Raw genomic sequence first — 16,545 nt, forward strand, 5'->3', positions numbered from 1 at the left:
AAAATATTGGTTTTTAGAGAGTGTGAGAGTCAGCACTATATACCTAGATTTCAAAATAGGAAGTAGAAAAATTTAATGCCGTTGGAAAGTGTTAGGTACAGTATATCTAATGTTTCTTATTGTGAATGAGATAAAATCCTAAATTTAGAAACCAACATGATTATCTTGGGAAGTAAAAGGAAAATTTATGTCCCGAGATTCTATTTATATATAAAGCATGCAAAATGAGAGTAATTTTTTTCCAAAGAAGTTTAATTTAATGGGAAACAACTTGCATGATAGCTCATGTGGCAATTAAATAAAAATTTTTTACTCTCTGGGGTATTTTAAAATTCTGCAGCTTTGGGTCAATTTCAGATATGTATGAATATCCCTAATAAATTTTCAAAAATTCTAAAGGCCTTTGAGTGTGACACTTTATTTTTGTCATCGTTTACACCAAATCCCATATGGTGAGATCAGCACTGGTGAGAATGTTGAAGGCTGCTTCAGCAGTTCTTAACAGATGGCTTTCTCCATTCATTTTCTTCCATAGGCAAACATGCCGAAGACATATTTGGTGAGCTGTTTAATGAGGCTAACAACTTCTACATCAGAGCAAATTCTCTTCAAGACAGAATTGATCGCCTTGCTGTCAAAGTTACCCAGCTGGATTCAACAGTGGAAGAGGGTAGGTAATTGCATGAAAGCAATGAGCTAGAAGTGATGTTGACAAGATGGTAGTAATTAATTGCAGGGTAATTACTGCTTTTTCCTTGGGGTGGTATGCTGATATTTCATCTTGTCTTTTCCCAAAAGAATAGTGAGGGGGAAAAACCCCACAACATTGGGTTAATTAGTGATTAAAAGATTCATATCCTGTTTACCTCATATGCCATACTCTCTTGTAAAAAAAATTACATATAGTGTTTGTTTTAAAAGATCCTTCAAATACATTCAGTATTAGAAGTCCTAATTCATGTTATTGGTAGTTATTGTAAAGATATTTGCTTTAAAGAAATCACTCCGAGGACGTGGTCCAGCTGAGAGGGAGGGTTATATATACATGCAGAGTGAAGGCTTCCCCCAGGACTCTTGTTGGGGTGGATGCCGATAAATAATCTTGGAGATCCTGCTGATTTAACTTCTCAGAAACAGCATTTACTGAAGGTCTTTAGGGCTCAGGGTTTAACAATAAAGTCAATATTGACAAGCAGCGTGTGGTTAGCTGGTAAACATTTTGGTGATACCCTCGGAAATTGTGGCAGTTTCAACAAAATTAAAACTCGACAGTTCCTTTCTGAAAATTTCACTTTCTGTATCTTTTGAATGAAAGGCTGAGATTAGACTGGGAAAAAATCTGCAAAAAAAACTGTAAGAAATGCCACTTCATATTTACTTTAAGAAAAATGTTCAGATGAAAAATTATCTCTGCCTTTATATAAGAGTAGTTACAGTTTCTCTTGTTGCATTAAAACAATCCTAGCATCTGATTTTTCTACTAGACCTATAGTAGTAGTATTAGGAAAAAGTGAAGGTTTTACTTTTTAAAAATGTAATTTATGGAATTCATCCCTCATCACTTAAAAAATGTTTACTCATGTTCACATCTTTTTCAAAGGTCAAAGTTAAATTAATGAATTAGAAACTTAACAAAAATGTAGAGCATTGAAATTTTAATATCCATTATGAACATTCTTTAATCAGATTTTTAAAAATTACCTTTTATTTGAAAAAAATAAAAATCTGAATAGCTACTTGGTCTATTCAGATAAGGAATTATTAATGTCTTCAATTGATCACTTCAAATTGATATCACAAATGATTTTTAATATTTATTCATCTTCCTTTACTTTTTTTGGTTGGCACTTGCCATTAGAATGCTTGTGATAAAGCTTATACTGGAAAAAGTTACTCTGTAGATTAAATTTCAGGAAGTTTTGCAGTATCTCTCATATCCCTAAATCCCTTTCCAACCAAGGTTTTACCTTATGACTTTCCTTTGCCTGGATGTTGTAGTAGAAAAAACATTTGACCAAGCGAGGGAATCTGTGTTCTATTTTGGGTCTGTCACTTCCTTGCTGGGTAATCTTGGACAAGTCACTTAGCACCCCTGACTCTCAGCTTCATTGATCAAGTGGGTTAATGGACCAGTTTGCCCCCCTGAGAAGTTTGTGTCCGAGTCAGATGAGTTAATATGTGAGATGTAAAGTGTTGTACAAACACAAGAAATAAGTATAATCAGCCCTGATTTTCTTACTCCTTAGAGTAGTTTTATATCATGCTACTTAATTTCTAGGACTACATGTATGTTGAAAAGCTTTGCCATCTTTTCTTAATGTTAGTGTCAGAAAAACTTAATGTATTATTTACATTTGTGTATTTTTTGCAAAAATATTTCCCACATGTATTATAATTAAACTGGTTAACTATTTGAATGTTTTTTCCCCCTAGGATACCCAAGTCTTTGTATTTACATGCCTGTTATACTCAACTATATTCCTGTGTGGTTTCTGAGAAATGCTATTTAAATAAAGAATAATCCTCTAATATTAGGTTCAATGAAATAATTAGATCACTACAAAAGGAGAAAAGACGTGATTTGACTTCATTTCATAGAGATAACTTATTTATAAGAAGGATGGTTTTAAATGAACAATAAAAACATTATTTTGTTATTCTAGGAGATGTTTATGATTGTGATTCAAATTATACTTATTTCTAAGCAGTTAAAAATATTTCCATATAACTCAACTTGGGGGACTTTTCTCTAAATAGTGTCACTACAGGATATCAACATGAAAAAGGCTTTCAAAAGTTCCACAGTCCAAGACCAGCAGGTGGTTTCAAAGAACAGCATTCCTAATCCCGTGGCTGACATTTACAATCAGAGCGATAAGCCGCCGCCTCTGAATATTCTGACTCCATACAGGTATGGCTTCATGTGTTCCCAGGGCCTTCTCAGCACAGAGAAATTGAGAGAAATGGACAGTGCTGTGAAAGTACCTTTTCAAACTTTGAAAATAATAATTGCAGTGTTATACACAATGAAATGAGTTACTGGTACAGAATGGTTAAAGTTTTAGTATTTCAAAATATAAACTTACCAAGAGAAATGTGAGCTGTAATTTTAGCTTTTAAATGTAGATATTTTACACAGCAATGGGCACATTACATAACAATATTGAGTGTGGTTATGTTGTTCCTCATATTCAAAGTCAATTTTAAAGGAACTGAATAATTCACTTATAATGCGGCAAAATACCTGTCTCGGCACTTTACAACTGCAGAGACATTTGTTATTTAATTCAGAAAAATTTATTCTGCAGCGTTAGGGGTTTTTAAGAGTGAATATATAGTCAACAAATTAACCTGTTACTGTAAAATGGTAGGACACGTTATCAGGATCAAACTTCCCCAAAAAGGAATGGAAAATAAATAGTGCAAAAAATTAACATTAAGAAACCAACTAAAAACGCTTTTTAAAAACACCTCTCCTACCTCCTACCACAGTTGTGTCTTCTTTCCACAGTTTGTCACCTTCTTTCCTGTCTCCCTTTTCACGTACTTTCTCACTCCCATCATTGCACCCTCCCGTTGAGCTTGTCGAGCTCGCTCCTTCAGCCTCTGGTGAGCATGGCCTGTGGTGGGACGTGGCTCTCACTGCCCGCAGAGTTAGCTCAGTGAGTGGTGCTTCTGCGAAGGCCGTCTAGAAGCAGTGAGTCCTCCGTTTCCACTACCGCCTCCACCGGCGGTAGTGGTCCTTCTCAGAGAGGGCCCCGAGTTTTTCCTGGTCTGAATCCCTGTCCCTTCTCAGCGTCCAAAAGGAATGTTGGCCCTGTGCTTTATGGCAGGTCTGCTGGTACAGCAGCAGTTCAGGCTACATCCCTTTCAGCACAGACGGAAAGTCTCCCTCAAAAACGTGCAGTAGAGATTCTGTGAAATCTCTGATGCGAGAGATACCACATTTCTCTATGAGACAAGTGTACTTTTCTGGAGGTTTTAGCACACTCATTTAAAAGTTAATGATATATGTGAATAGTAGGATTGTAAGCCTAATGTTTTAACTTGTGATTTTGCTTTGGTTCAGTAGGCATTTTTCTGGGGCAATTTCAGTTTTACTTTGCACTGGGAGCTTTGAGGGCTTGCTTATTAAAATTTTTCTAAGAAACCTCACTAAATATTCTGTTGTAAAGGAAAAAAAAACATAAAATGCAATAACCACTTATATTTGATTAATCAAGATCATGATTAAATATTTGTGGTGATTTAAAAATTTTAATTGCATAAAAATGAATCATTTAATTGCATAATTATTTAATATTGCAATGATATTTAATTGCATAATCATTAAATATTGCAAATGATTCAATATAAATTTCATTTATATTGTATGTGTGTATTCAGTTTTATGGAAAATAAAAGTATCTTTGCCTTTTTAATAGTGTGTTTAAGAATAGCAGTGCTGGGGCTGGCCTGGTGGCATAGTGGTTAAGTTCATGCCCTGCTTTGGCGGCCTGAGGTTCACAGGTTTAGATCCTGGGCACAGACCTACACGCCACTTATCAAGCCATGCTGTGGCAGGTGTACCACATATAAAGAAGAGGAAGGTGGGTATGGATGTTAGCCCAGGGCCAATCTTCCTCAGCAAAAAGAGGAGGATTGGCAACAGATGTTAGCTCAGGGCTAATCTTCCTCACCAAAAAAAAAAAAAAAAAGAATAATAGTGCCAACTGAGATCTGCTTTTTGTTAATACAGTAATATTTTGGGTATATAAAACACATAAACTTTTACATTTGAGCTTAAGTATGACACTGTCACAACACAGTCAATATATGAGAAGTACAGTGTGACTGAAAAATGAAATATTTAGTTGCTATAAACATAGGACATTTCTACTTACATTCTTATGTCAAGGTTAACATTTGTTTACTTACGTGAGTTTCTGCCTTCATTAAAATATTAGTTCCATTTTTTTAAAAAGAGAATGTGCATTTTAACGTCTTGAATTTTACAGCAAGTCGCTCTTCAGTTTTTCTGTATCTTCATCTATATTTAAAGCCTAGTGTCTTAGGGAATGTTGTGTTTTTCACAATAATGTTTTTAATAAAATCTCCATGATGCAGGTCGCATATCAATTAGGAAACTTGGAAAAGAAGGAAAGATTTTAAGTAATTAAAGGTTAGAGTATAGAGTGAGTTGCACTGGTTGCTTAGTGATTTTCGGAGAGAGTGACCAGAATAGCCCTCACGGGAACGTGGGCCTTGGTGTATGTGGGTGAGAAGCTCCCCAGGACATGGCATGGCAGGACCTTCAAGGCAGGACATGGGTTCCCCACCAGAATACTGCAGTTAGCTTTCTGGGACTATTTGGGCATAAACTCTTTCCTATACTCATTTCACTGATTTTTGCTTTCTCTATGTGCCTAAAATGACTTACTGAAATACTAATTTAAAATGTAAATATTCTGCTTCCTCTTGAAGGTAATCTGCAGGCCCATACTTTTTAAAGCATTAGTAGAATAGAGTGTTTACTTCATATCATGATTACATTGAGCTTTGCTATTGATTTATGTTACAACTTTGGATTCATATTGGCTGTATTATTATTGGTTTTATGATAAATGAATAACTTATATAAGACTTGAACTCTTCCTTAGATCACAGTAATTGTAGCAGTACTTGAAATGCCTACAAGTGAATTTTCTTTGTGGGTTAGTACTTTCACTCTAAAAATACATGGTTCATCATTTTTTCTCTAGTCACATTTATACATCATGAACATTCTGCTTCTTTCCTAATTGAATTTATAGATGTTGGGAAAACTTGATTAAGAAAAAAGGACAGAGTACTTACTAATTTTTATCCTAATAATAATGAATCTCCAGGGTAGAAGTGAACGTATATGTACTAAGAATCCATCCATGTCTGTGTATAGCCCCCTATTGGGATAAACAGAACATTTCCCGAAATAACTGAGGTATTAAATATCGTTGTTATGAGCCATATTGTGATTTTTAGGAGCACTTTTTTGTACTGAAATCTAAATTTGCAAGAGTACTTTTTACCTAATTATTCTAGAAAAAGTTGCTGTTCTTGCGTGATTACATGTTTTTTTTCAAATGAGGAAATTTGAGACTCGACTCCTAGCCACCCTGTGTACAGCAGAGCGGAACCCTGCCTGGTCTTTTTGCACCATCCTCTCACCCTCCAGCGCTGTATCAGACAATGCTCTGCTGCTATTCACAGGGTTTTCATGGCCAATTTTTTCAGAAATAAGTGGCCAGGTCCTTCTTCCTAGTCTGTCTTAGTCTGGAAGCTTTACTGAAACCTGCCCACCATGGGTGACCTTGCTGGTATTTGAAATCCTAGTGGCATAGCTTTCAACATCACAGCAACACACAGCTGCCACAGTATGACAGACGACAGGCAGTATTGTGGTTCCCTGACCGGGAAACGGACCCAGGCCTTGGAGGTGAGAGCACCAATAGTAACTACTCCACCACAGAGCTGGCTTAATAATGTATAGGGCTGTTAAAATGCCTCATGCAGATGTTATAATCTCATGAGTTAAAATTAAATTAATATTAACCGTATATGAAAATATCTAACAACCTTTTTTTTTCCTGACTTGTAATACATTGATTTCTAGAGATGATAAAAAGGACGGGTTGAAGTTCTATACTGATCCTTCCTATTTCTTTGACCTCTGGAAAGAAAAAATGCTACAGGACACAGAAGACAAAAGGAAAGAGAAAAGACGTCAAAAGGTAAATAATTCTAGTATGGGAAACATGGGTATAAATGTAAATGGGGTTCTTGTTTAGAAGTAAGTCAGTGAATTCTTTTTTAAATGGTCGAGATGTTGGATTTAGTGCTGAAGTTTTTTCAGAGGCTGAATTTTTTACATGAAGATACTGACAATTCAGTCTAACAGTAATACTATTTTCAATAAATACTATCTGATTTGTTCTCTAACACTTGCTTTGCATTAACAAAAGTAGTGGCTAAAATTTCAGTTTTGTTTGTAATCGTGTCTTAGAACTTTTCTCCTTCTGTTCTTTGAAATTTCGTAAAGCAGTCAACATTCCATATCAGATATAAATATCTGCTTTCGTCTTTTTAAAGCGTTCTTAATTGTTGGGTTGCCACCTAGCTGTAATTAACACTTCGGTGAGATCTTCATACTGGATTGAAAATAGTGTGTGATCTGCACTTTTAGGAGGTAGTATTTACTGGAAACGAGATTTCTTTTGGTGGAGTGGTGGTGGTGGGCAGGAAACTTTGCAAGTTTGGAGGTTGAGAAGCATCTGCATCATCAACTCTCTCAGAAGGACAAGCCCTTTCTGCTCAGGTCAGGTTCTTCTGTTTTGGAAATTGTCCCTTTGAGGCCCAGAAATTAGATTTAAACCACTAATAAGAGTTAATTCTCCAAAGGCAGATATTTGCCAAGACTTTTATATATAAGCTTTGTTTTAAAAAATGACCACCTGGTTAGCTTGACACCCATTAGAGCGCTTCAGTTATGACAAATGCTGCACGTGTTGTGGGCTGGTGGCCTTCAGATTTTGAGGCGTTTGGTGTGTTGGCCCTACTGTAGGAGTGACAGTTTGGGATGGAAGAGAATTTTCTATTAGAAAACAGGATTTAAGAAAGGAAACATGGAAACAGTTTGCAGACTACAGTATAAGATGTTACCACTGAATTCTGGGAAAGAATTCCAACGGCTTAGTTACTCATGCTCTCTCCTTGTGCTCGTGGGTTGGGGAGATTAACTGGGAAGTCTTGGAAGAGTTGCTGAGTATTCAAGTGACGTATTCAAGTGGAGAAGAGAAAGATCCTAATCTCTTGAGTGGAAAAGAAACAGATGTTTAAAGCCTTGCCGGTCTTAATCCCCACCCTTCTTTTTAGTAACAGGGCAAACACCCCAAAGTCTTAAGAGTACCTGCCTTTAAAACATGCCTGTCCTTTTAACGGGATCCTAGATTTCCCTTCTCAGTGGTACTTTTGGCAAAAGTATTTATTTTTTTTGCCAGTGTTCTTCAGAGGAAGAGTCATAATCTATATATGATTATTGTATCTTTAAAATTATTTGTCATTTCCTTGGCTATTTTGTCTCATTCTGCTATTCCTCAAACACGTAAAATTCTGATAAGAATTTCTTATTCATTCATTTAAATAATGAATCTTTTCGTTTTGAACGCCTTTAAATGCTGGATAAACAGTGGTGAAAAAGAGAATTATCCCCCTCATGGAGATTACAGTATAGTGGAAGAAACAAACGAATAATCGTGCAGCCCTCTGGAACTCATAAAGAGGGAAAGAAATTTGAAAATTTTAATACAAATCTGCTTTATATAGGAATAGAAAATGAGGTAAGATATCCTTCATTTCCCAGGATTTCAGAAACCCAAGTCAGTTTTAGTTTGGAACTAACAAGTTTATCTGAAGGAAAAATTAGTTTAGAAAATTTAGGGATAAGAAATCTGCTGTTTCTGAATTTTAAGTTTCCTTAGTTTGGTGGTTTAAAAACACTAAAAAATATAATTATGCAAATAAATATGTAATTGTAAGTATGTTGTTACAATGCTGTTCGAGTTGTGAAGGAAAGGTATGAGTCGCTGTGGGTGAGATGACGAGGTAGGGTGACAGTGCAGATGAAATGGAGCATAAGGAAGGCCTCTCTGGGGTGTCGTTCACTGAGCTCCAAGGGTGGATGGTAAAAGTTGGCTAGCCAGAGTAAGTGTGTAGGTGCATGTTGTGAGTGTGTAGGTGAAGGGAGGCTGGAGGAGTGGAGGGCAGATGAGGCAGGGTGCTTCAGAATCGAGGCACGTTCTAAGCAGCTAAGATCATCCTGGAGTGGGAATAGTGGGGCGTATTCTAGGGATTTTGATGTAGGCCAGTGTGTTGGAGTATAGACGCGGCACTGTTAACATTCTGTCAGAGTTGGTTCACGTGTGTGTGTGTGTGTGTCGTGTGCATGTTGATGGGTGGATTTGGAGGCTGAACAGTGTAAAGAAAATTGCAGCTATCATAACACTTAATCCCTAAATATGTCAGCATACATCTGTTAAAAGTAAGGGTGGTAGTTACTAATTTAATAGAGTGGTTCTTAATCAGGATGTATATTGGAATCACACTGGAATCTCCCTCCTCTTTTTTCTTTTGGTTTTTAAAAGTATACAAATAATACGTTTCAGTTGTAAAATGCTCAGATAACACTGAAGGAAATCAGTTTAAAAAATTTGGGGATAAGTTTCTCCTTCCCTGAGCATAACTAACTGCTGTTAACAGTTTGGTGTGCATATTTTCAGACCTTTTAAACATTCGTTAATATATGCATACACATTTCACAAAGTGTTTTTATATACATAGAATTGGACTACACATGACTTATGCACACGCGCAGACATACACGTGTGAGATACATGTGTGCATATATTGACATCATTACAGATGTACTTCCTTCCTTTTAATAGTTGTGTAGTATTCCAAGGTCTGGAAGCTTCATAAACTATTTACCCATTGCTATATTAATGAATATCTGGGTTGTTTCTAAATTATTGCAGTTACAGTACTGCAGTAAAGAAAATTGTAAAGAACGTTGCAGATATCATAGGGCACAGGGCATCCCTGTACTCCTGTGCAGATATTTCTTGAGGGTAAGTTCCTAGAAGTCAAATGTGGGTTTTAAATTTGAAAGATACCATCATATTGTCCCTGACCCTTAGAAGCTTAAACCAGTTTGTGCTCTCAACAAGCTTTCTCCAGTCCCGGATATTGTGATTGTTATTTTGATGACCTCCCAAAAAACTAACTTGCATTACACATCTTTTCATATCTTTATTGACCATTTATATATGTCCTGGGAATTTTATGTTCATATCCTTTGCCAGTACATTACCTATGCCTCCTGAATATCTCGAAAACAGTCAGGTTCTCTGTCTGCACTACCAGCCATGAGCCAGCTGCCAGCTGTTCAACGGGACCACCTGAGTAGTTTCTAACTGGTGTCCCTACCTTTCCCCTTTAATCTGTTCTCCACAGGCATCTTTACAAATGCCTCCTTAGTAGGTCATCCTTTCCCTCTTCATACTTCAGTGGTTTCCCATTGCTCTTGGGATATAGAACAACTTTTTTTTTTGTTTTTTGTTTTTTGTGAGGAGGACTAGCCCTGAACTAACATCCGATGCCAATCCTCCTCTTTTTTGCTGAGGAAGATTGGCTCTGGGCTAGCATCCATGCCCATCTTCCTCCACTTTATATGGGACGCTGCCACAGCATGGCTTGACAAGCGATGCATTGGTGCGTGCCCGGGATCCGAATCTGCGAACCCTGGGCTGCTGAAACGTAGCCTGTGCACTTAACCGCTATGCCACTGGGCTGGCCCCTAGAACAACATTTTTAACGTAGCTTTCAAGGTCTTGCCTGCCTTTCAGATCTTGGGACCCATTCACCCTAATTCACCATTACCTCCTTTCATTTCTGCTAATGTGGTGCTCCCCCCACTCTTCAGAGTGTTGCACATTCTGTCCCCTCTTGGCGTGCATCTGATCTGTACTCCTTTGCAGAAGTAATGCCTACTCTCACTACAGATCTTGTCCCTCAGTCACTCCAGGACACCCTCCCTGACTTCCAGACTAGATGGCATTCTGTATATAAGGAATTTACCTTTTACCACATTTTATAATTATACGTTTATTTACGTGAATTTGTAGGCTTCCCCCACTGGACGGCAAGCTCCATGAGGGCCAATACCTGTCCTTTTCTGGTTTGCCGTTTGTGTCATCAGTGCCTGGCACGATGCCTGGGACATAGTAACACCATAAGCTTGCCTGGACTCGAGCATTGAGTTAGCATTTACTGAGTGTGTACTCTATGTGAAACCATGTGTGGAGGTCCGGGAAGAGGAACGTAGGACTTAAAGTCACCTAGTTCTTCTCCATAAAGATCAGCAGATCTTATCAGGGGAGCAGGAAAAACTTGTAAACACACGTAGAAATAACAGTCCTCACTCTTAAAGAAGCACCTGTGTAGCACCCAAGTATGTATGGAATACATTTTTGCTGGCAAAGTAGGGCTGGAGCAAGAATGATTCTTTGTATGGGAAGGTAAGTTTTGTCTTGTTTTTGTTTTATGTTAAGCTAGTTACAGGATTAGCTTAAATATTCTATAATAATCATAGAAACTGGAAATAGAACACTTTGAATTAGTTTTTGAAAGATGATTGCATGTTAACAAGTCAGTCAAAATTGTGTAGTGGTGGGAAATGATTTCTCTGTGTGGTGGTGTCAGATATGTTATCTGTGTAATACTGATCTAAAAGGTACAGTACGTTTCAAACAAGCTGAAAGCCTAGGAAGGTGAGAATTCTTTACCAAAAATGGTGATAAGCAATTCTTGCAGTTGCAGCACAGTAACTTCTGTTTATTTAGGTTAAATAGTTAAGTATAGTTATTTTTGTTGGGTCTTTGTTAGAATTTTCTTAACATTAGAGTGAATGGAATGGGGATGTCTCTTGTGTGCACATCAGGCTTGTTACCTGTGCATTGTAACTGTATTAACCTGCTCTTTTCCTTCCCCTTCTGTCTCGGCATGCTTGCTTTCTTTTCCTGGACATCAGGAGCAAAAGCGTATAGATGGCACAACCCGTGAGGTGAAAAAGGTTAGAAAAGCCAGAAACAGGCGCCAGGAGTGGAATATGATGGCATATGACAAAGAGCTTAGACCCGACAACAGGTTGTCTCAGAGTGTGTACCACGGAGCATCTTCCGAAGGATCCCTGTCCCCAGACACTAGGTGTGTGTGTGTTGTAGCAAAGCCTCTGAGTAGCCCTTGGTTTTGTTATAACTTGGAAATGCACGGTAGCTTTGGTGCTTATATGGCCCACAATATGTTTCAAAACTTTCTCTAAAAATTAATTATATATATTTTTAAATTTTGAAATAATACTTTAAAACAGTTTTATTTTACATTGGGTTACTTTGTATGATTTTCTATCTCTCTGACTTTATTGTTAAGTTAATCTAGATGTAGTGTTTTAACATCAATTCTGAATTTGGGCTTAGTAACTGCCAGTGACTTACATTTTAATTTTAATAACCATTTAATTCTTTCTTTTCCTCTTTAGCTTAGAATGTTGAATTTCCTTTACCACTTGGTATCTAAAAGTGATTGATAGGTGGTAATTGATGTAATTAAGGAATAACTTCATTGTGCTTTTTGGTAATCTTTTCAAAAAGTGTGATGAACAAAAGAGATATTTATTTCTTCAGTTCACTAATCTTATGTATTCTAATTCCAGGAGAAGAATTCCATTGGAGTTTACTTTAAAAATTTGTTAGCAATTAAGTAAAAATATTTCTTGCAGGTGTGAATGATGTGGTCACTGAGTCACATTTGTCACAAAAGGGAATCATTGAAGGAGAGGAAGTGACTAGTCAATTTTAACTTAGGGTTTAATTTCCTATTTCTGCTTTTGTAAAGTTGTAGTCTTCTATTTGCATGAATTCTCAGTCTTCCATCAGCATGTAAAAATTTGACTAGAGAATTTGTACATGATTCAAGGATGTTTCAAAACAGTCACAACCTGGACCTTGTGTTATATCTGTGTCTTTTTTTAGAAAAATGTTTGTCTTTATAACCTCAGTGCTTAGAACAGACTCTATACAGAAGATGCTTAATATTTGGAGTTACACTGCCCATAAATATTCCTACCCTAGAAGGGTTGTAAGTCATTGGTTGGATATGAGGCAGGTTCGAGGTAATTTTTCTGTACAAGCTGTTATCTGTTAAGTATTAGAAAGTTACTTGAGATTTAACTGTGCTCCGGCCTCAAGTTTGAATCTTTTAGTCAGCTTATTTCTGTAGAAAATAGGATGATGATACAATTCTGCTCATAGTTCTCTGCATGGGCTGGAGTACCTGAACTTGCTAGCCCCCGGGATGTCAATTTGCTTTACGTTTTCTTCCAACTAATTTACTTGTGATTGTTTACTTACGCAAAACGTATACTGTGTTTTATAATACTATATATACATACTCTTTTATTTCAGTAGGTACAGGTGGAAAAATGATTTTTTTAAATCCTCAGTTGAATGATTGATATTATTCTAGCATCTGAGATTAGATGTGGGGTATAAAATTGATGGTAGTTCAGATTATTTAGTATTCTGCCTTTGTATTTATGTTATTTAGATATATCTTCATTTCTTTTATTTTTCAAAAAGCAAATGGAATTATAAGTTTTTTTCTTCAGAATTTCCTTTTGTCTCGTACTATTTCCCATGACCTTTCACTATATGCAAACACCAGGTAAATAGATGATAATTCATCACTGAACTTGGACTGTATCCCTTAAATTAATTAAGAAATTTTTATTTTTTATTTTACTAAAGTATATCACTTTTTTGTTATTATAAAATAAGATTAAATTTTTATATTTGGAAATTACAGAAAAAATTAAAATATTATCCATAATCCTATTATTCAAAGAAACCACTGTTTGCATTTTAGTGTATTTCTTTCTTTGGTCTTTTTTCTGTACATGTATATGTTCTTTTACAAAATTGAAATCATCTCTCTCTTTTCTATCTTTCAGCTTTTTTATTTCCTATATTCATGTTTTAAGTATTATTTAAAAACATAGTTTTTAATGTATGTATCCAGGATGACTGAGGGAAATTTGAATGTCAAGTTTCATGGCATGTATATAAGCTGTTCATATTATATAAGTAATAGATTTTAACCCAGTCCACATAGACTAATAATAAATTTTTGCTCTCTCTATAGGTTGTCAGGAGTGTTGATTCTAAGTGTGAATTTAGGATGAGAATTGATAAAATGCTTGCCTACTGCTCTTTCACTGTTATTCAGGAAGAGAAATACCTCAATACCGGACTGTCCAGTGTTTTTTCTCATCCTGTTCTAGCCCTTTGTTACAGCCCCCCGACTCTGCCCACCTGTCTCCCCACAAAACCCTGGGGGATTCGTTTCCTTCTCCCCGAGTCTCCTGTGCTATCTGCTGTGCTTACTTCTGGTTTCCATATCGTCTTCACTCCTACCAGTTCTGTTTTCTGTGATAGATAATCACTGATGTTCATGAAGCCTCAGGACCACCCCACGCATCTCCACATCGGCAGTGTCTTCTGTGGCTGATTTCTACCTTCCTGCGGGGGGTCTTTGTCTCCCAGCAGTCACCCTACTCCTCCTCTCTCTTCCAGCCCACTGGTGTCCCCCTTTTATATGGGTGTTCACTCCTCCCCAGACAGTCCCCTCTCCTGCGCACCCTTCATCAGAGTCCTGCCCTCTAGAACTCTACTGCTATGCTTCTTCACTTCACATGTTCACTGCTTGCTCTTCACTCTGTCCATCTGGTTCTCCCCTTTTATTGGCTCCTTTTGGCCCTGTATCACAAAGCTGCTTTATAAGGATAGCACTCTAAATTATGCCAGAATATTTACAATTTTGGGCCCCTCATCTCATCAGAAGCACTGCATATTTTGCTAGATAACTTTCCTTTAGAAAGTTGTGCACAGTCTATGACAGTCACACATACAGAGTCAAGCACACATCATCAATGACTTCAGGGTTTTAGGTATTTACATTTTTACAATATGCTAAATCCAAATACAGTCAGCTTCTTCCCCCGTTAAACATATTTTAACTCACTTGCTAGCAGTTTGCGTAGTTCAAAAGACATAGTCGTAAGCTCACCGTAATCTAGAATTTATGCTGCAATTAGAGAAGGAAAAGAAGAAAGCAGTCTCTCCTCATTTAGAATCTTTTCTGGGCTGTGTGATGCTCTGGTTAGGGGAGGCTACTGTCCGAAACCACAGGTGGAAATTCAGTGGTGTCCTCCCTGCTCCCTCCATGTCCCCAATATGTGTTTGCCTGTTTCCTTCAGAGAGAGAAACACAAGCTGAATCCTAACAGAAACCTGCAAATAAATGTGAGAAAAGTAAGAACAAGAAGAGAAGAATGGGAGAGAAGGAAAATGGGCATTGAGTTTATGAGTGACGCAAAGAAACTGGAGCAGGCAGGGAGCACGAAAGACGACAGAGTGGCCAGAGGGTTTGTTGTTTTGCTTTCTTGGGTTCCCAGCGCCGGTCCTCACCCTGCTTTGGCCATCATGGGAGGACGTGCAGCCCCATACTGACAACGTATCCCGTAACCCAGGCCAGGAGCTCGGCTACCCGTTACTAACGCCCATGGCGCTGTGCAGCTGCAACATCCACTGGTCCCTGCGCTACCTTGTGGGGCCCAGCTGGCATCCTGGCACCCCCGGCATCTCGCTCAGCTCTGCTCACTAATACAAGGTCTCCATTCCTTTCAGAGTCTCACGCTCAACTGCGCATCCAAGGAAAACAAGAAGCCCTTTCCATATTGCACCACATTCTTTCTTTTTTGGTTAAATACATTTCTTCCATTGAAGAAAAATGCAATTCACTGTATTGTAGTCTTGATTTCTTTTTCTTTTCTTGCTGTTAATATTTATCCAGTTCACTTGCCATTTTATAATTTCTAATTAGATACTGTCAGTTTCATTGCCACTGAAATCCTCTGTCTTAGATGCTGTTTTTAAATTAAATGGAATTTGTCTTGTAGCCTTCTCTCTTAGAAAAAAGTATACTGAAATATTCTTAAAATGGGGCTCTGCTGTTTCCTGCCTGCCGATCTCTCTGACTTGTTCACTTCAAAGCTGTGAATCTGAATCCATGTAACGCTGGGGCTTGCCGCTAAAGTCGTAATTATGTTGTTGCTTGGAAGCTCTCATGGGGCTAGACCTAGCCGATAGTAAAAGAAATAAATGTGTGATTTCTGTGCATTGGCAATGTTGTTATTCAAATATGCGCTTATGCCTGTTAGGGGAAATCTTTTTAACTTAATTGAAATTTCTCCCACCCCTTTTTCTTGAACGTCAGGTCCCATGCATCGGATATTACAGATTACTCTTATCCGGCTACTCCCAACCATTCTCTGCACCCGCAGCCCGTGACCCCTTCTTACGCAGCCGGGGAGGCGCCTCCGCACGGGCCAGCAAGCCAGGCCCCCGAGCATGAGTACCGACCGCCCTCTGCCTCGGCGAGGCACATGGCTCTGAACAGACCTCAGCAGCCGCCCCCGCCACCCCCGCCACAGGCCGCAGAGGGGTCGCAGGCCTCCGCACCCATGGCTCCAGCAGACTACGGGTAATTCATGACGCCTTGTGTTCTGATCACTACTTGGAGTTTTGCTGTGTGTGGTGTAAGAATTTTAATTGAATAATCATACTTTAGAGGGCAGAATTCAGCCGGGAATGACTGGATATAGATACTATCAGTTATGACAAATTCTATGTTAAAAAATATAGTGTCAGTACTCCCCTTTTTTATTACAGATAAGTCTCAGGTTTGTGTCTGTATTCATGTACACCTTCCCTTTTTACACATATTTGTGTATATTTGAATGGATCCTAAGTCAGGGCATTAATAAAGGATGAAATGCCAGTTTTGTGAACCTCTCCCACATCCTCAAGTTTCTCTACATATCCTGGGTGAACCACAGAGAATTCGTATCAAATGAGAA

The 16,545-nt window shown here is 37.9% G+C and overlaps 1 protein-coding gene across 4 annotated transcripts in view; it reads left to right on the top strand.

Annotated features, from left to right (window-relative positions):
• WASF3 (WASP family member 3) overlaps positions 1–16,545 on the top strand; it is a 127,192-nt gene that overhangs the window by 104,006 nt on the left and 6,641 nt on the right. For all 4 annotated transcript variants that reach the window (XM_058547887.1, XM_058547884.1, XM_058547885.1 and 1 more), the window contains 5 exons: positions 536–670; positions 2,758–2,911; positions 6,632–6,749; positions 11,603–11,778; positions 15,903–16,169. In XM_058547887.1, the coding sequence (XP_058403870.1) occupies positions 536–670; positions 2,758–2,911; positions 6,632–6,749; positions 11,603–11,778; positions 15,903–16,169 (850 nt within the window). The remainder of the gene's footprint in view (positions 1–535; positions 671–2,757; positions 2,912–6,631; positions 6,750–11,602; positions 11,779–15,902; positions 16,170–16,545) is intronic.

The sequence above is a fragment of the Diceros bicornis genome, chromosome 9 (genome assembly GCF_020826845.1).
Source record: "Diceros bicornis minor isolate mBicDic1 chromosome 9, mDicBic1.mat.cur, whole genome shotgun sequence".
NCBI classification, from domain to species: domain Eukaryota; kingdom Metazoa; phylum Chordata; class Mammalia; order Perissodactyla; family Rhinocerotidae; genus Diceros; species Diceros bicornis.